We start from the raw sequence: 20,691 nt of genomic DNA, 5'->3' as shown, positions 1-20,691 counted from the left end.
ATCCTCCTGTCTCATGCTCTGGAATGCTGTGATTAAAAATGTGTGCCTCCACACCCAGCCTTAAAGTTAGATTTTCTAGAAATCCATTTTGTAACTCCTTTACTAGATACCAAAAAGTCATGTTGCTTTTCTTCATTCAAGTGTCATCTAGTAGCCACATTTCACCTAAATAAATTCATTTCAACAAATGTAGTAACTTTCATATTCATGATATTAAACTATTTATCTTTTATAATATGAACTCTGGTCAATTTTAATATCAATATTGAAATGTACTCCAAAGTATATACAGTCTTATCAATTAAAAAAAAATTTTCTGCCGGGCGTGGTGGCGCACGCTTGTAATCCCCGCGCTTGGGAGGCAGAGACAGGAGGATCGCGCAGGTTCGAAGCCAGCCGCACGCGCTGGTTTAGGAGACCCTGTTTCCAAATAAAAATGTAAAAATAGGTCTGGGAGTGTAGCCCGGAGGTAGAAGGGCTTCCAGGAACCCCAGTACCACCAAAAAAAAAAAAAAAAAAAAAAAAAAAAAATTTTTTTTTTGGCAGTACTAGGGATGGAACCCAGGGGTCTTCTACCTCTGAGCTACACCCCCATCCCTTTTTTTATTCTTTATTTTGAAACAGGGTCTTACTAAGTTGCAGAGGGCCTACGTAGCTTAGGCTGTCTGTAAACCATGATCCTCCCATCTCAACCACTGAAGCACTGGGATTACAAGCGTGTGCCATCATGCCCAGCTCCAATTTAATTTTTTAAATTAAAAAATGTCTAACCTGAAGCTGATCAAGCCTTTAGATTCAACTTTCAGTTTACCAAAAATCCTAAGGATGGTGAGAGAAAGGAGGAACGAATTAAGCAACACTATTAAGAAAGAGACAAATCCTATAATTAGGACATTCTATTAAGCTAAACCATTTGAAATTGCCAATACTTGGCTGTTTTGAAACTCAAAAATGGCAATTTCATAAGACACAATTTAAAGTAAGAAAAATGACCTTATTTTTCAACAATTTAGAAGATGACACTTTTTAAATGGTGGGGAGACAACAGTCAAAAGGAGGAAGTAACCCAAGTGTCCACCGATGGAAGACTGGATAAACAAAATGTGGTATGTAAACACAATGGAACACTATTCCACCATAAAAAAGGACATACTTATACAGGCTACAATATGGAAGAACCTTGACAACATTATGCTAAGTCAAAATAAACCAGTCTCAAAAGACTTGTGCCTTAATCCCTAAATTACATGTATGTGCCTTAATCTTCCAGTACTTGTCATAACAAAAAGTCTGGACTTGATTTGAGAAGCAGTAGAAAAGGATACTAAAAGACTCAGTTTCAGTTCAAATATATACTGTGGGAAAATTACTGTACCAGTGGTACATAGTACGGATATATTTATTCAAGGAATATTTTAGTGTTTGCTTTGTTCCAGCCTCCATACTAAGTAGACAAGGAAGATACAGAGACTAAATCCTCAAAAAGCTCACAATCTGGTAGGAGAAATCAATAAAATATAATTAAAATATATTAACACAACTATAACCAGAATATACTCAAAGTTTTTAGAAAGGTGCCCAACCTACAGTTGAGAATTTAAAAGGGGCAAGAATTAGCCCGGCAACAGGAGGCAGGGAAGGACATTGCAGTCAGCAGGATAGCCCTGAGAATAGAAACAACACTGGCTAGGAAGGGAGGACAGCATTCCAGATTATGTATAAGCATATAAGAAGTTCAGTGCTGCTAGAGCTTAAGAGGGTGGGGGAAGGGAGAAGATTGAATCGGCAGAAATAATCAAGCATCAGGCTTCCTGAAAGATCTTGTAAACTGGATAAAGAACATCACTTTGGAGGCAATTTTAAACTGACAGGTGATAGTGGAAGCAGAGGAATAAAGGCAAGGCCAAAATTCAGAGATAGCACAGAGATTCAAGCTACATGACTATCTGACTGAATGTAGAAGATGAGGAAGAAATCCAAGAAGCCTCCAGTTTCAAATTCAGGTCACAGTTAGGGCAATGATGCCATAAGCAGAAAAACAAAAACAAACAAAAAAAGCAGAACACAGCTTTAAACACATTGAGTCTGACAAAATGTTGAAATACTCATGTGAATAATTTCCAGCAGATGATTAAAACATATATATGCCCCCCACACACACTGAAATGATGGCTAAAGCTAAGGAAGCTGCTGATATGAACAAGGAAACATCCCTACAGTAGAGTTACAGACAAAATCCCAACACATGCCTACACTCAATGGGTAGAAAGAATAATCCAAGGATATATGCTCTGCTAGTAAATTCAAGAAAACTACAGTGTGCCTGCCAAATGACATAGAGATTCATGAAAGACTTCATGTTCTGCAAATTTAGAGGTGAAATGCACCTGATTGGCTGGGGCAATAAACACCTTTCAGATGGAGAATCTAGTTAAATGGAGCGAACAAGTAGGACACAGGTCAACTTGTTATGTGCATACTCCTGGGCTTGCTCTGTACAACTGAGCATTGCTGTTCTTTGCGCTCAATTGCTATTACTTAGGAAGGCAAAACATGAATGTGCTGGTAAAGATAAACCACAAGCTGGGTATAGTGGCACACACCTGCAATCCTAGTACTTGAGAGGCAGAGAGAAAGATTGAAGGTTTGAGGCCCCTCAACAGCTTAGTGAGAACCCTGTTTCAAAATACTAAATGGCCAGGTGTGGTGGCACTCCTTGTAATCCTCATGCTTGAGAGGCTGAGACAGGAAAATCACACAGGTTCGAAGTCAGCCTTGCTGGCTTAAGAGACGCTGTTTCCAAATAAAAATATAAAAATAGGTGTCTGGGAGTGTAGCCCAGAGGTAGAAGGGTTTCCAGGAACCCCAGTACCACCAAAAACAAAAACAAAAAAAAATGGTGTTAGAGGCGTACTTCAGAGGTAGAATGCCCCTGGGATGAATCCCTAAGTATCATCCCCCAAACCCCCGAAAAAAAAAAAAAAAAATCAAACAGGAACCCATATGCTAGGTGCATATAAGCATCCCAGTACTTGAGAGGCTGAGATAGGAGGATTGCAGGTTGGAAGACAGCCTCAGCAAGTAGTTAGACCCTCATCAACTTAGGGAAACCCTACACACACACACACACACACACACATGCGCGCGCGCGCGTGCGCGCGCACACACACAAATAAATTTTGTATTAACAACTTCCCTCCATTTGCCATTCAAGTATGAATTAGTTCACACTGTAGAAATACTTAATAGCAGAACATACTGTTAAAGCAGGGCTAGGCAACAGCCAATACCATGGAGTCAACACCAAAAGAAATCATTATCTTTGAATAATAATGTACCATTTACTCCCAAATGCAGTGTTTTTCAGGTATATCCTTAAATCTCTCTTAAAGAGTATTTATTAAATTTTATGAATTGGTTACTAAGTGACCAGTGGCAGCCCAAGGTCCCTATTCTTACTAGGCTTCTTGACAGAGCCTGCATACTTTAATACCAACACACACATAGATTTGTTGTATTTCACAGCAATCTATCCCAAAGAGGTGAAGGAAAATTCACTTATGAAAGCATTAGAGACAAGGAAAAGAATAGGGACTAAGAATATCAAATATGCTATTTGTCAGGAAAGGCCTTCTGGAGAACTTCTAAAGGGTTTTTGACTGTTAATTAGACATGGTGTAACAGAATTGTATTCTTGGTGTTCCAAAAATATGTGAAGGACAGAGTGAAGACAGAGTTTGCCAGAGTGAGTCCCATTATAGAGATGGTCAAAGAAGGAGGTATGTTACAGAATAGCATGTATAAATGCATGAAAAGAAAACTATACAGTTACCCAACCAACTCAAGTACTTTATCCTAGCTGGCAGGAAGACGACAAAGAGAAAAATTATAGGTGACATGGAAAAAGGGGAATTAGATGTGGCATGCTAGGGACTTATCTTGAAGGCAACAGGAAGGATCATGAATAGGAAAGTAGCATGGAAAGATTTCAGAAAGATCAATCCACATGGTATGCTGGGGAGAGAAGACACTGAAGGCAAAGAATGATAGGGGTCTAAACAAGGGGTAAAGGCAGCAAAGTTGGCAACAAAGGTGCAAATATAAAGCCCTTTGGATGACTACTTCAGAGAAGGGTGAAGAAAGAAAAACAAGGAAATCAAGAACAAAGTTTTATACTTGGACAATCAGGTCCTTCCTACCATTTACCAATAGAAGTTCCAGAAAGAAGATTGAGAGTACTAGTAAATTTGCAGATGAGAAAATACATTTTACCCTCAGTATTAGAAACTAAAGCATAAATTGTTCAATGTTTTGAGCCGGGCATGGTGGTGCACGCTTGTAATCCCTGCGCTTGGGAGGCTGAGACAGGAGGATCACGCAGGTTCGAAGCCAGCCTCAGCTACTTAGTGAGGCTCTCAGCAACCTAATGAGACCCTGTTTCCAAATAAAATATAAAATAGGTCTGGGAGTATAGCCTGGAGGTAGAAAGCCTCTGGGTTCCACCCCCAGTACCACCCCAAAAAAAAAATTGTTCAATGTTTTAAGTATTAAGCCCAAGGATATGGGTTGCTAGTCATTTATTTATTTATTTTAGTACTAGAAATTGAACCCAGGGTCATTCTACCTCTAAACTACACCCCCGGCCCTATTTTACTTTTTAGTTTGAAGCAGGGTCTCATTAAATCATAGACTGCCTCACTTAACTTGCTGAGGCTGGCCATGAACCTGAGATCCTCTGGTCTCAGCCTCCTAAGAACTAGAATTACAAAGATGCTAGGCTGTCGTTTTTGTTTTGTTTGTTTGTTGTTGTTGTTGTTGTTGTTGTTTTGGTGGTACTGGGGTTCCTGGAAGCCCTTCTACCTCCGGGCTACGCTCCCAGACCTATTTTATATTTTTGAAACAGGGTCTCTTACGCCAGCGCGGCTGGCTTCGAATCTGTGCGATCCTCCTGTCTCCGCCTCCCAAGCGTGGTGATTACAAGCGTGCGCCACCACGCCCGGCTTGTTTGTTTGTTTTTGGTAAAAACCAAATGTCTCATTGCTAATAATGAAACTGCAAGAGTAAAAAAAAAAAAAAGACAAATGAATAATAGATAACATTCTTAAAATTTTTCATTAGCAAGGTTTTAAAGTATCAAATTAGGAATTTCTATGATATAGTAAAGATTTCTTCAAAATTTTCACAATTTACTAATTTTCAAACATGTTTCATACATGTCAAGTCTTAGACTCCCCTCAGTGGAGGACAGCAGAATGAATAAGAGTTCTGGCTTTACAGTCATAATACGCCAATATTTGCCCATGATCTGCATTTACCACATTATGACTTAGAGCTAGTTATTTAAGAGTTGTAGACCTCAGTTGAGTATGGTAGTGAATATCTATTACCCCAGTACTTGGATCACAAGTTCAGAAGGAGGATCACAGTTCAGAACTAGCCTCAGAAATTTAGCAAGGCTCTCAGCAACTTACAGAGACTGTTTCCAAATAAAATAGCACTGAGGGTGAAGCTCAGAGGTAGAATGTCCCTGATAGGTTCAATTCCCAGCACCCCCCCCAAAAAAAAAGAGTTGTAGACCTCAAGTTTCCTCAGTAGTAAATGGGAATAATAGTAGAACTTACTTCACAGAATATCATAGAGACTAAATAAATAATCCACATAAAGTACTTAGCACTGGTACACTGCAAAAATAACTTTTTTTTGGGGGGGGGGTGGTACTGGAAGTGGAACCAGAGGCTTTCTACCTCCGGGCTATACTCCCAGATCTATTTTATATTTTATTTGGAAACAGGGTCTCATTAAGTTGCTGAGAGCCTCACTAAGTAGCTGAGACTCTCTTCGAATCTGTGCGATCCTCCTTGTCTCAGCCTCCCAAGTGCAGGGATTACAAGCGTGCGCCACCACACCTGGCTAATAACTTAAGGTTTTTAACTATTACTATTAGTGACTGATAAAATGTCCCATCTCAGCCAGAGATGGTGATGCACACCTGTAATCCCAGTACTTAGAAAGCTGAAACAGGATTGTAGGTTTGAGGACAAACTCAGCAATTTAGCAAGACTGTTTCAAAATAAAAAATAAAAGGGGTAGGAGTGTAGCTAAGACATAGAATGCCTTTGGGTTCAATCCCCAGCACCAAAAAAGGAAAAAAAAATTGTCACATCTTTCAAGCATACAGGGGCAAGAAAACCTATAAACTTCAAGATAACCTTTATCCCCTTCTGTGAGCTTTACACAGAAAAGGATAAAGAAAATAAGAAAAATTAAGAGGAAAAGGGAAGAAGAAGATCATCAACTCTTCATTTCAGGTGGTCCTCATCTCCAGGCTCAACTTTTTGGAAAATTCTTCCTTGCACCCAGGTAACAATACTCCTCTCCTCCAAACTTATGCTAGATATTACTATCCTGCCACCCTTTTCCATTGCTCTAATCATGTTACAATTCCTAATTCTTTGCGGCGGACTAAGTTCCTTAGGATCTCCCTATCAAGTAAAATCTTCCAAGAAATTCTGCCACAAGAATATTCTAAAACCAACATAGACCATCTGGAAGTCTCAGATCTTCACTCCCTAACCTAATCACCTCTTTTCAACTGGATGGGGGGGGGGTGCTGGGGAATGAAGCCAGAGGCATTCTACCTTGGAGCTATTCCCTAACGCCCTTTTAGTTTGAAGCAGGATCTCATTTAATTGCTGAGGGTCTAACAATCCTCTAATCTCAATCTCACAAGTAATGGGATTACAGGTAGGTGCCTGCCATGCCCAGCTGGATCTTTATTCACTAATTTCTTTTTGCAGAGCCAGGGATTGAACCCAGAGCTTCATAAATCCTAGGCAAGTCTTCTACCACTGACTGAGCTACAAATCAGTACCACTCACTAATTTATGTGCCTCTTTCATGCTTGGTATACGCTTTCTATAAGATTCACCACCCTTGTTTTTTCTTTCCAAAAAAAAAAAAAACTTAAAATCTCTTTTAAGAAGCCATTTTTGACTGAATTATTATGAAATGATTTTCTTCTGCAACCTTCTCTCTACTCACAATCCCTTCACAGAACTCTACTCTTTCATTTTCTAAAAATGTCTAAGAAATATGTATTTTATTCTTGCTTTTAACATCTAATTTGTGGATGAACTGCTTGTATAATTTATGTTTATCTTTTATCTTTCCTATATGTGAAGAAGGGATGAGATCAAAGTATGTTTCACTGTACTGGAACAAAGTGATTATACTTAGTTATAGAACTGAATTGTCAGATGGTTCTAATGTAATAGTTCTTAATGGATGCAACTAAATTAGAGATGGCCTCTCTCTTAGTTATATCTAAATCCACAATAAAGGCCAAGTTTGATTCCAGGTGTCATTTAGTCATATCTCTAGGTCTTCTCTCTCCTCTCTCCTCAATCTCCACTCAGGACTCCTCAATTAGCGCTCCATCAAATCGCAAATGCCCCTTACTTCTCCGCTTTTCCTCCTCTTCCTGGGTTAATTTTCTTTCACTCTTCAGGGTCAGTTCACTCTCATTCATCCATTAGAAACCAAGACATCTCCTGCTCCAAATCAGGGTCTTTTCATGAATGTCTGAAATACCCATATAACACTTACTAATGTTCTTCATTTTAATTTTCACCCACTAGACTGTAAGCTCCTTGAGGTACAGATTGAATTTTATTCCTGTTTGTATTCCCAAGATCTAACACTGTTAGACACCCAGTAGACAATTAGTGAGTGAATTAATGCTCATACCCACAGCATGACTTGTACAGACTATAAACGCACTCTGAGATTATGCATCTAAAGTACTTTCCTGAGCTGGGCTTGGTGGCGCACGCTTGTAATCCCAGCATTCGAGAGGCTGAGACTGGAGGATCGCGGTTCATGGACAGCCTCAGCTACTTAGTGAGGCCCTCTGCAACTCAGTGAGACCCAGTTTCAAAATAAAGAATAAAAAATAGGGCAGGGGGTATAGCTCAGAGGTTGAATACCCCTGGGTTCCATCCCCAGACCCACCAAAAAAAAAAAAAAAGTATTTTCCTCATGTAAAGTGGGAATAGTGCCACATACCTAGCTCATAAAGTTATTATAATGATTAAAGAAGATAGCATAAAGCTGTCAGTATAGTATTAGTGTCTGCCACATACAACTACCATCTGACTGCTATGTGATGTCTTAGTTACCCTAATGTATCCTGGGAAATGTAATGTTGTGACCAAGATCAAGCTAAATAGCAGAGCAACCATATTGTCTTTTTCATGTATCCAGAATAGTCACTGGTTGCCCTCTGATCAGCAGCAAGTGTTTTCTGTGTTCCTATTATGTACAGGAGTCTATACTAGGCATCACTAAGCTCCCAGAACACAAGGGAAGTAAATATAAGACAAAAACCTGTACCAAGAGCCAAGAGAGAAAACAGTATTATTAGTTTCCCTATACAAGCAATATGATTAATTTTCAAGCTATAGGTCTTTGCTCTGTAAGAGTAGACTTCAAGGAAAATTACTGGTTTAAAAAAAGGTTCAAAATTAACTCTAGTCAAGTTATAGGAGGCAGTTTCAAAATTTTGTGTTCCTAGTAACAGGAGGCAGTTTCAAAATTTCTTGTTCCTATTCCTAAGTTTCACTTTTGCTTAGACATATTTCTCACAAAGGAAATTTAAGCATGATCAGGACAGAGGCAGATGACCTTTATTTGTCCCACTCAAATGGGAATTCCATAGATATCCCCCTTGGTTTTTCCCAATTAGCATTTCATTTTGTAACTCCGAAAATTGACCCATGTTTGTTTCTCTACAAAAAGAACACTGAATGGCATATTTACCTCATCATCTTCTCTAAGACTGGGTTAAATAAAACACCGACCCCTTAGTAAAAATTACCGAACTACAAATTATGCTGACACCTAGAATCTTATGAGAAAAGGAGCCTATGTACTCAAACAACAACCCCCTAGCCCCATCAAATCCAGAGGTCAGAGTCCCAGTAAAGTTTTTGCATTATACTTCATCGCTTTTAGTAGCTGCAGAGAGACCTCTAGCGCTGCCTCGATAAGCAGAGTTTGCAAATAGTAGCTGCTAATGTCACCTTAATGAGACAATGGCAACATGCTGAGTAGCAACGAACTGAGTGACCACAATGAATGTTTACAGTTTTGCAACCACTTGGCAAATCTACCAGCTTGATGCATAAAGGTATATACAAGGACGCATGAACCTCAGTAACCAATTTATTTCAGCAAAACGTGTCAAAGAAATGATCATCCTATGCACACTCCCACTCCAAGAAAGGCTAAGGAAAAAAGGTCCAATGAACCGAGGTCGGAATAACCTCTTTTCCCAAGCCTCAACACAATAGATGGCAAACTATTGTCCACCTTCAGTTCTCTCCAAATGCCGGCAGTAACAGGAGTATATGCTGGAACAGCTCAGCACGACTGGTCCGAAGGACAGCATTGGAATATAAGAAAATGGTCTTGGCGCATCCTACCCTCCCCCATCCGCCACCCTCAAGTCAGTTACCAGGCGGGTCCCCACCCCCCTCTGCGGGCCGCCACCGCCCGCCTGGGCCCGGCTTCCCGAGGCAGGCGCCGGGACCCGCGGAGCCAGGCTCCATGTGCGGCGGCGCGGGAGGCGGCGGAGGGGCTGCCCGGGCGGCAGGGTGCGCGGCCGCCGGCGCGGGCAGCGCGGTCCACGGCCCGGCCCGGCCGCAGCATCCCCGCCCGCCCGCCCGCGCGGCCCCGGCCCGCCGACCCCGCCTCAGCCGCGCAGCCCCTCGGCGCCCGCAGCAGGCCGCGCCCGCGTGACGGGGCCGCACGCCCGGCGTGGCCCGGCCCCGCGCGGCGGCTCGGCCCGGCCCGCGCCCGCCGCCCACTCCGCCCGGCCGGGGCCGCGGGGCCGCCCGGCGGCCGCCAACTCCGCTGCCCGCGCGCCGGCGCCCCGGCCCGGCGCCCGCCCGCCCCGCCCCGCCGCCCGCGGGCCCGCGCAGGCACTCGCCTCCACATCGCGGCCCTTGTTCTTGAAGCTCTTGATGCGGTGGTTCTCCAAGCCGGGGTTCTCGGCCATGGCTGCGAGCGGCTCCGGCGGCGGCGGCGAGTCTCGGCGCGGGAGGGGAGCGGGGGAGGCCGGGAGGGAGGAGGGGGGAGGGGGGAGGGAGGAGGGAGGGGAGCACGTTCCGTGACGCCTCCGAGCGCGAGGTGGCAGCAGCGCCGGGGGAGGCGCCGGCCGGGCCGGGCCGAGGGCGCGGAGGAGCGGCGCGCCCGGACGCTAGCCGCGGACGGCGCGGCCCGGACCGCGGCCCGGCTGGCCCTCGGGGTGGCCCTGTCCCTCTCCCTCAAGTCGGGCCACCCTCAGGGCCGCCAGTCCTGTGCTGGAAATGGAGCCGGACTTAGCAGCTTTTACCGCCTCCCCCCTCAGACTCGGGACGGCTGGCGGCAACTACACTTCCCAGCATGCCAGGCTCGGGGCGGCGTGGTTTTCCACGCCCCAAGACAACGAGGGGCATGCCGGGATCGCGGTGCGCGCGGCTTTCTGCGCGGCGCGCTCCGAGCGCCGGGCGCGAAGCCCCGCCCAGTGCCGCCTGTGGGCGGGGAAAGGGGAGGGGCTTCTCCGAAGCAGCACCTTGCGCCCTATAGGGAGGGAGGGGGCGGGGCTCTTGGCAGACTCGCCTCGCTCACGCAGCCTGGAAAATTAGAAGGACGGCCGCTCGTGCTGTGCTCTTTTGCTTCGTCGAGGTCTCCTCAAATAGCAGTCACCCTCAAGCGCTGTTCACTTGTTCTGCTTCGGTTTTATAAATAGCATTTGTTTCCACTCCACATGTACATACATATAAATGATCTGCGTGTTTGTGTGTTACCTGGCTGCCTACGCTGGAATTAAGCTTCAAGAGCAGAGACGGGTTGGTTTACTGATGAATCTGTCGTGTCAGAACAGTGCCTGGCACGTCGTAGGAACTCAAATACCTCTTACACAAAATATCACTCCAACATCACCCAGTTTATCATCCTCCTAAATCCCGTTCTTAACCTTCACTCTGACAACCCCTTTATTTCTGTACCTCCCAACGTCGATATCATATTCTCAGGCAGCAGTCCAGCCCGGGTCCACAGACTCTAGCATTTCTATCTAGAGTCATCAGAGGAATTACTGAGGGAAATTTGGAAGGATAACACGAATGACTGTTTTGTGGAACAGATGGGCTTCATGTGATTACATGTAAAATGATTCAGTTTCATAATCTACAGTAGATATAAGCTGGTATTTGATGTTACTCTACACATGATTCAAATGAGCTGAGGTCAGAGATGGGTAGAAATATACTATGAAGCGTTTATTAAAGAAGACTACCTTTGAAGGAAAGGGGCCTTAAGGAGTCTGAGGTCTAGCAGTCAGGAATTTGGAGACCTTTGGTGACCAGTTTGTGTCCAGGGGTGTTCGTTTTGTGAAAGATGATATGTGACCTATGATAAGCACATGCTTCAGACCCTTGTTATTGTATTGGACTGTGGCCCACTGTTGCTGCCAGATCCAATTTTTCAATGAAACCCAAAAATACAGATTCATTTTTTTACTTATTTCGTGAGTACTTGCTACATGTTGATCATTACACTGACACTAGGATTGGTTCTTGCCTCTGTGTACCTTACTTTACTAGAAAGGACAGATAAAACAAGTAATCACCCCAAAATTCGGTGAGTGTTAAGGAGAAAGGAGCTCAAAGGTCATAATGGAAAAGCCTTTCTGACCTGCTAATTCCTAAGATTCATACTGTTCATCTATCTCTGAGCAAGGGGTGTGTGTGTGTGTGTGTGTGTGTGTGTGTGTGTGTGTGTGTTTTACTGGGGATTGAACCCAGGGGCATTCTACCTCTGAGCTACACTCCCAGACCTATTTTTTATTTTTATTTTGAGACAGTCTTGCTAGGCTTAGCACTACATGTGAAGGCTGTCCTCAAACCTGTGATTCTTCTGTCTCAACCTCCCACTACAGGGATTACAGACAAGGAGGCAGGGGTGTGTGTGTGTGTGTGTGTGTGTGTGTGTGTGTGTGCGCGCGCGCGCGTCTGTGTGTGTGGGTGTGGGTGGTGCTGGGGATGGAACCCAGCAACATTCTACCTCCAAGCTACACCCCCAAACCTATTTTTATTCTTTATTTTGAAATAGGGTCTCACTGAGTTTTAAAGTTGTTAGTAAGTAGCTAAGGCTGTCATGAACCACAATCCTCCTATCTCAGCCTCCCAAATGCTGGGATTACAAGTGTGCAGCCACCACACCTGGCAAGAGGCAAGGTTCTTAATAAAGGTCTACATACCACATGACTAAATATTTAAGTCATAAATCAGCTGGGCATAGTGGCACACACCTGTAATTCTAGTACTTGGAAGGCTGAGATAGAAGGATCACAGGTTCGAAGACAGTTTCAGCAACTTAGCATGGCCCTTTACAATTTACTGAGACCCTGTTTCAAAATAAATAATAAAATGACCGGGTGTGATGGTGCATACTTGTAATTCCAGCATTTCCGAGGCTGAGACAGGAGGATCACAGTTCACAGACAGCCTCAGCTACTTAGTGAGGCCCTTTGCAACTCAGTGAGACTCTGTTTCAAACTAAAGAATAAAAAATAAGGCTGGGGTTGTAGCTCAGAGGTAGAATGCCCCTGGGCTCCATCTCCAGTACTGCAAAAATAAAATAAAATAGGCCGGAAGTGGTGACGCGTGCTTATAATCCCAGTACTTTGGAGGCTGAGACAGAAGGACTGTGCAGGTTCAAAGCCAGCCTCAGCCCTTAGCGAGGCTCTCAGAAACTTAGTGAGACTCTGTTTCTAAATAAAATATAAAATAGGTCTGGGAGTGTAGCCTGGACGTAGAAGGTCCCTGGATTTCATCCCCAGCACCATAAAAAATAAAGTAAAATAAAATAAAATAGGCTGGAAGTATAGTTCAGAAGCAGAACGCCCCTGGGTTCAATCCCAAGTACCATTAACTAAATAAATGTTACAAATCAGGCATGCCAACTTAAATAAAATGCATTCTAGCCACCAACATTGATAAATGCACCTCCTTACCACCTTGAAAATCTGGGTTTGGATTTAAAGTTCCTGACTTCTTGAAATTCTGCTCCAGAATGCAACAGCACAAGAGAGCCTAAATCCAGCCTGCGGCCTGCAGCCCCTTTACTTCCATGATCCAGGCCCATCCCACACTGGGATAGATGTTTGTCTCTGTCTCTTTCTTTCTTTCTTTCTTTCTTTCTTTCTTTCTTTCTTTCTTTCTTTCTTTCTTTCTCCTATTCATTTCTTTTCTTTTTCAGTATTGGGGATTGAACCCAGGGACATCCTACCTCCAGGCTACACCCCCAGTGCTATGGTAGATCATACCATTATCATGGTATGGTATGGTATGGTATGGTATGTTATGGTATGTCATTCCATGGTATAACCATGGTAACAGGTAGATAGAGGGTGGGTTTTAAATGTAACTAACAATCAGGACAAATTGTTGTGTGTGTGGTACTGGGGATGCAACTGAGAAGCATTCTACCTTCAAGCTACACCCCCAGCCCTATTTTATTCTTTTATTTGGAAACAGAGTCTCACTAAGTTGAGAGGGCCTCACTACGTAGCTGAGGTTGGCCATGAACCACGATCCTCCTGGCTCAGCCTCCCAAGTATTAGGATTATAAGCATGGGCCAGCACACCCAGCTCACACTGGGGTAGATGTTAAAAACATGCATGCACACCCCTACTCACAATATCAACTCCTGCCCACTCACCCCCAAATCCCTAGATCCTTCCCCATACCCACTTCAAAAAGTGCCCTTTGGCCATGGCTCAGGCATAGGAGAATGCAAAGTAGTGAATGATATGTCCCCAGGAGTATGAGCGCAGGAAAGAGGACTGGGAAAACCCCAAGAACAAAGTTGGCCATCTAAGCATGGAATCTTAGGGCTGTGATGCTGAGAAGTTGATCAGCTCTAGAGCCATCAGTTCCAGTGGCTTTGCCCCACAGGGAGGGCTGCCACAGAAGAAATTCAGAGAGAAGACCTCAGAAGGAATGGTCCGAAGCAGGGCTCCCTCTTTCTTGGGTCTAACTTAGTCATTTTCATTCTTAGCCATTACCCCTGGTTACTTTGAACATTCATGTATTTGGTACCAGCCCCAGCATCTTTCTAGATCCTTAATTTGATGAGGTTGCTACCAGAAAGGCCTTGGAGCCCTTCATCTCTGGGAAATAACCACCTCTAAAGCCTCACATTAGGCGCATCTTATTGTCAGCGACTATCTTCTCCTGTGCTTTATTCTAATTGTTATCCTTGCTCTGAAATTTTTCCAGACAGCTCTTCTTTTAAAAGGATTTGTTTTCCAAGCATGTTTTGAGTGTGCATCATATATGAAGCATCGTGTTCATCAGGTCCATGTATAAAGGGCAGGAAAGCCGTGCTTGGGAGTGGAGGGAAACAGAACAGAGACAGGAAGGAAGGACCCAGCCTGGGGAGTCAGGCGGACCCTTCTCCATCCTCTGACTCCCTGTCCACCTTTCCAAGGCACCAGGAATACCACTAGTGGACGGTCAGGTGTCCACATGAAACAGACAACACAAACACAGCAAATCCAAACAAGAGTCATGATTTTCCTCAGCTCCTCTATGCAAACCCTATCCTCTGTTAATGGCATAACCATTTTCTAGGAATTCCACTCTGAGCAGAGCCAAGAGCCCTCTTTACGTCGCACCTCTGCCTCAACTCCTTCACCCAGGCGCCATGTTAATTCACTACTCAGGCCTGGGGTGGTGGCGCAAGCTTGTAATCCCTGAGCTTGGGAGGCTGAGACAGGAGGATCAAGCAGGTTGGAAGCCAGCTGCTTGCTCTGGTTTAAGAGACCCTGTTTCAATGTATCAAAGTTAATCACCAAACAAGCATGGGATGGAGGGAGGGTGAGGGAATGGGATGGGGACTGGATGAGGGCTAATTGGATGATGTGTGCTTGTATATCCTCTCAAGTCTTGTATTCCAATGTGATGTCTGATTACAATGCACCAATAAAAATAAATTAAAAAAGAGACCCTGTTTCCAAATAAAAATATAAAAATAGGTCTGGGAGTGTAGCCCAGAGGTAGAAGGGCTTCCAGGAACCCCAGTACCACCAAAAAAAAAAAAAAAAAAAATTCACTACTCAGTGTTTCTGGATTCTTTTTCCCCATGCTAGCTACAATACTACATTTTCATCCCCTAACTGGCCCCCTTGCCTTCTTCATCCCCTCCACAACAAACTGACTCACTTCTCCAGATTTCCCTGACTTTATCTCTGCTCTCTCTACATCTTCCCCATCTGCCTTGTCTGTCAAATGACTTCTAGACTCCTCAGTCTAGTAGTTAAGACCATATGTGATTCAGACACGTGCAGTACTCTTTTCTTATTTGTGGCTCACCTGCACATACACATACTTTAGCTAGTATGTTCTGCTCACCCTTTCCCAAACATGTCATAAGCTTTCCAAAACCTCATACTTTTGCTGCTCGATTTACATAGAAGGCCCTGCCTTTATCTCTGTCTGTCAAAATCAATTCCTTGTTAAATATATAGCCCAAGTGGTCACTTTTTCCATGAAGCTTTACCAGTATGTTACAATAGAGAGAATTTCAGAATCTAAGGTCCCCGAGCTGACTTCCTATCAAAGTGAGGCCAGGGAAGTCACTTGCCTTTCCTGAACCCTCTCATCATCTACAAATGAGGATTCTGAATTACTTAATTTTTGTGAGAATCAAATTCTAAAATCTATTGGAAGTGCTTTGAAAGTGGTGTACTGATATTAGTTATGACTATTGGTATTAGTCTGTTTTCCATAGTTAGGACAAAATACCTGAGGCTGGATAAATTATCATGAAAAGAGGTTTATTTCCCCCACAATTTTAGAGGCTGAAAGTCCAAGATCAGGTGGCTCCTTCAGTTCAGCCGTTGGTAAGGGGCCCCTTGGCTGGGTCACCAGATGGGGGTGGCATCAAGGCAGAAGCACATGTGAGAGGAAGTGATCCCACCATGAGACAGAAAGCTCGGGAGCAGGGCGGGGTCAGTCTTGCTCTTTTATAACAGCCCACCTTTGCAGGTCCCATGAGAACTAGGTTAATCCCATCTGAGGTCAGATTCCCAGTGACATAATTACTTGCCATGAAACCCCATTTCTGGAAGGTGCCTCCACCTCTCCCACTGCTACACTGAGGACACAGCTCCCAACACATAACCCCCCAGGGGACACGCTCAAACCATATCCTAATCACAGCGCTCTTTCTACCCAGAAGTGATACCTTTCTCTCTAAACATCAGAAGAACTTTATTTACTATTTTGTATTGCTATAATTTGTGACTATTTCTTTCACCCTCATGTAGCTCTGATTTGAATATGTGTCTCTCCAAAATTCATATGTCAGGCCCAATTCAGAGCAGTAGCTCCCTCTCATCTACAGGGCATATGTTCTGAGATGCCTGGTAGATGCCTGAAATTATTGATAGCACCAAGCTCTATACCTTTCACTAAAATGAAGCACTTTTGAGTTTCTCTGGCATATCAAAATCATCAGCATCACTACTCTTGAAATTTGGGGCCAGTATTAGGTAAAATAAGGGCTACTTCAACACCAGCATTTCTATACCTCTACAGCTGACGCAGTAACAGAGCTAGCTACTAAGTGATAGGTGGGCAGATAGCATATACAGCATGGATACACTGGACGAAGAAATGACTCACTTCCCTGGCAGGACAGAGAGGGATGGTGCAATGTCGTCCCACAACTCAGAACCTATTTATCATTTGCGTATCACTGTTTATAGGAGACCAACTCTGTTTGTTAATGGAGGTGTTAAAGATTCCACTTTGTAAACGAGGCACTGTGCCACATGCCTACAATCCCAGTACTTGGGAGGCTGAGGCAGGAGGATCTCAGGTTTGAGGAGGGCCTCTGCAACTTATCAAAGCTCTCAACTTAGTGAGATCCTATTTCAAACTAAAAAGGGCTGGAGAGTAGCTCAGAGCTAGAATGCTCCTGGGATCCATTCCTGTGCCAAAAAAGGGAGGGGGGAGAAGAAGAACAAGAAAAGGAGAAGAAGGAGAAGGAGAGGAGGAGGAAAAAGAGGAGGAGGAGGAGGAAGAGGAGGAGGAAGAGGAAGGACAAAAAGAAAAGAAGAACACCAAAGCCATTTGTGAAAAAAAGAAAAATATAATTGGAGGCTAGGAGACAGGAGGTGACTGAAAGTAGAAGTCCAAAAGGTTGATTAATTACATTGATTATAAATATAGTGCTTTCTCCCTAATGTTCAGGGAATTAATGATTCCCTGACTGGAAATGCCCTGAGCGCTGAACAGTTTGCACTAACAATACAGTGCCATTGCATTTTTTCTCCCTTTCCAAATTGCCATGTCCCTCATAGTCAACATTGCCAATATAGTAATAATTCCTAAGTAAAGAACTGCAGAATTTTATTTTATTTTTTTCAGAAATTTTTACAAAAGAAGTTTTTCTGCCTAATTTTTATGAATTGATTTTTTACCTTTGAGGCCCACTTACTTTACATTCTGCAGTGTGTATGCCTTTATTAGAATACAATGTTATTTATTTTTCTCTAACTACTCTTCCTGTGTTCTCCCTCTGTGCTCCAGATGCTGCGCCTGGTACCACAGCAGCATGCACATTTATAGACCAGGCAGTGTGAGCTCCTGCAGCTGTGTGTCCAGTACAACAGCCGCTAGCCACTTATGGCTTTTGAAATTTAAAAATTGAGTTCCTCCATCTAGCATGGTGTTGCATGCCTGTAATCCCAGTACTTAAGAGGCTGATACAGGAGAATCGCAGGTTCAAGGCCAGCCTCAGCAACTTACTGAGACTCTCAGCAACCTAGCAAGACCCTGCATCAAAATAATAAAAATAAAAATGGCTCTGGATGTAGCTCAGAGGTAGAAAGGAAGGAAGAAGGGAGTAAAGAAGAAAGGAAAGAAATCCTTAGCAATACTATGCTCAGTACCCACCATACTGTGGCTACCATATTGAGCAGCAAAGATATAGAACATTATCACGGAAAGTTCTAGCTGGACATGGTTACATATGCTTGTAATCTTATTACTTAGGAAACTGAGATCGGAGGATCATGGGTTCATGACCAGCCTCAGCTACTTAGTGAGGCCCTCTGCAACTTAGTGAGACCTTGTTTCAAAATAAAAAAAAAAAAATAGGGCTGGGGGTGTAGCTCAGAGATAGAATGCCCCTGGGTTCCGTCCTCAGTAAGGCAAAAAAAAAAAAAAAAAAAAAAGTTCATTAGCCACCTTAGAACACAGGTTTTTCAATAGATGGATCTTCATCTCTCCATTTACCACCTTCTTCTTTTCCTAGACTTGTGACCATGGAAAATTCTTTAATTTTCATAGCTTCAGTTAAACCAAAAAATAGAAATACAAGTACCTATACCTGTAAAATGGTATGATGTCCAACATGTTTAAATTGTTTAATAAAACTCTTATTATTAATGCTTAGGAATAAAAAAATTTAAGCTTTTGAGATTCAGATTAGACAATAACATTATCTTCATACCCTGAGTAAATAATAAGGCTTCCTGGCCACCAAAAAAGAAATAAAATTTCAGGCCAGGTGTGGTGGCGCACACTTGTAATCCCCACGCTTGGGAGGCAGAGACAGAAGGATCGCGCTGGTTCGGAGCCAGACTCGCTGGCTTAAGAGACTCTGTTTCCACATAAAAATGTTAAAAAATAGGTCTGGGAGTGTAGCCCGTGGGAGTGTATCCCGGAGGTAGAAGGGCTTCCAGGAACCCCAGTACCACCAAAAAAAAAAAAAAGAAAAGAAAAGAAAGAAAATTTCAAATGTCATAGAATACTTATATATTTTTATTCCTTATGACATCAAGCTTTTATCAGAGCAAAAGAACTTGAATTGTCCTATAGAAGCCTTAGCTTCATATTTATTATTATTATTATTATTATTATTATTATTATTATTAGTGGTGGTACTAGGGTTCCTGGAAACCCTTCTACTTCCGGGATACACTCCTAGACCTATTTTATACGTTTTTTAAAATTTGGAAACATGGTCTCTTAAGCCAGCATGGCTGGCTTTGATCCTGTGCCATCCTCCTGTCTCCGCCTCCCAAGCACGGGGATTACAAGCGTGCGCCACCACGCCCAGCCTTAGCTTCATATTTAAACCCATATGTTGACCTAGAGGATTTTTTATTCCCAAGCCATCCCTGGCATTTAATTCAAGAACATGTTTGGCAAGTGTTTGTATTTGTACAAGGAGTCTGTCAGCTGTCTAAGTCTGACTTGCAAAGCAAAGACAAAAATTCACGCCTGCTCCTCACTTTAGCTTAGAAATAAAACCCATGCGAGTTACACATCCCAGCACTTTCAAAGGTATCTCAACTTATCTAGGCTTCTATCCAACTCTACCCACTCTTCCCTCTTTCAAATCAATATGTGGCCGTGTGTAACAGCATCCAAAGCTGAGAGAGAGAGAGCTGTGGATGATGTGTTCACGGAGCTTAATCCCTGCAGTCCTCACAGAGGGGCACATTGTACCGAGGACGCCAGCAGCCAGAGCCAAGATGAGTCCAGGCTCATTCAACAATTGCTATCAACCACAGCTACACTGAACAAAAATAGCCAGGGAAGCTGGGAGTAATCTACAACCCATCATGATAGGAAGTTCAAACAATTGCTGATGTCACACTCACTCGGATAGTCTAGGTTTTCCAAGCTCTAAAAAGAAAAAAAGACACAAAATAAAAGCAAGATTATTCAGTGAGATGATAAACAGGACAACCCCCTGTCCTTATAATTTAAAGCTAAGTGAAAAATCTGAACCAAGCCAACCCTTACCATCTAATATGGTCACAATTGTGGACAAGTATCTTTCTTTTTTTATTTTCATGGATTTGGGGATTAGAGGCATTCAACCTCCGAGTTACACCCTCTGCCCTATTTTTTATTCTTTATTTTGAAACAGGGTCTCACTAAGCTGTGGAGAGCTTCACAAATTGCTGAGGCTGGCCACAAACCTGAGATCCTCCTGTCTCAGCCTCCCAAGTTCTGGTATTACAAGTGTGCACCACCATGCCCAGCTGTCTTTCTTAGGAATCATTCATCTACTGAGAATAATAATACCTAACATGAATTGAGTACGTAATATGTTCCAAGTATTAAGTGATTTGCACGTATTCTCAAGAACACTACATGGTAAGTAGAGAATATAATTTGCTATTGCACACATGAGTAAACTGAGGCACCAAATAGCTGAACAATTAATTCTGTGCAGCAAATAAGCAAGCATTCATAATACTAAGAACCAGAATCCAAGTTTGGACAATCTAGTCCTTTCCTTGTGGCAATCAGAACAAAGTATACTTTAATGAACATACCCATTTCTTTTCTTTTCCTCTGTCTCCTCCTCCTTCTTTTTTTTTTTTTTTTTGTTACTAGGGGTTGAACCCAGAGGTATTCTACCTCTGAGCTACACCCCCAGACCTCTTTTACTTTTTATTTTGAAACAGGATCTTGTTATGTTGTTGATAGCCTTGCTAAATTGCTAAAGCTGGTTTCAAATATGCAATCCTCTGGTCTCAGCTTCCCAAGTACAGGGATTACAAGTGTGTGCCACCATGGCCAGAGGACATCCATTCCTTACTACACATAAACCTATGA

The 20,691-nt window shown here is 43.2% G+C and overlaps 1 protein-coding gene across 1 annotated transcript in view; it reads right to left on the bottom strand.

Moving 5' to 3' along the window:
* The window catches only part of KPNA3 (karyopherin subunit alpha 3), a gene marked incomplete at both ends in the record, with an annotated part of 86,258 nt that extends 76,201 nt beyond the window's left edge, over window positions 1-10,057 (bottom strand). Inside the window, one exon of the mRNA XM_080688977.1 lies at window positions 9,989-10,057. Within this exon, the coding sequence (XP_080545103.1) occupies window positions 9,989-10,057 (69 nt within the window). The remainder of the gene's footprint in view (window positions 1-9,988) is intronic.
* Between the last annotated feature and the right edge of the window lie 10,634 nt (window positions 10,058-20,691).

This window comes from Muscardinus avellanarius (assembly GCF_963383645.1).
Source record: "Muscardinus avellanarius genome assembly, chromosome: 2".
NCBI classification, from domain to species: Eukaryota; Metazoa; Chordata; class Mammalia; order Rodentia; family Gliridae; genus Muscardinus; species Muscardinus avellanarius.
Note: the sequence above shows the minus strand (reverse complement) of the source record. Positions and strands in the feature narration are given on the sequence as shown.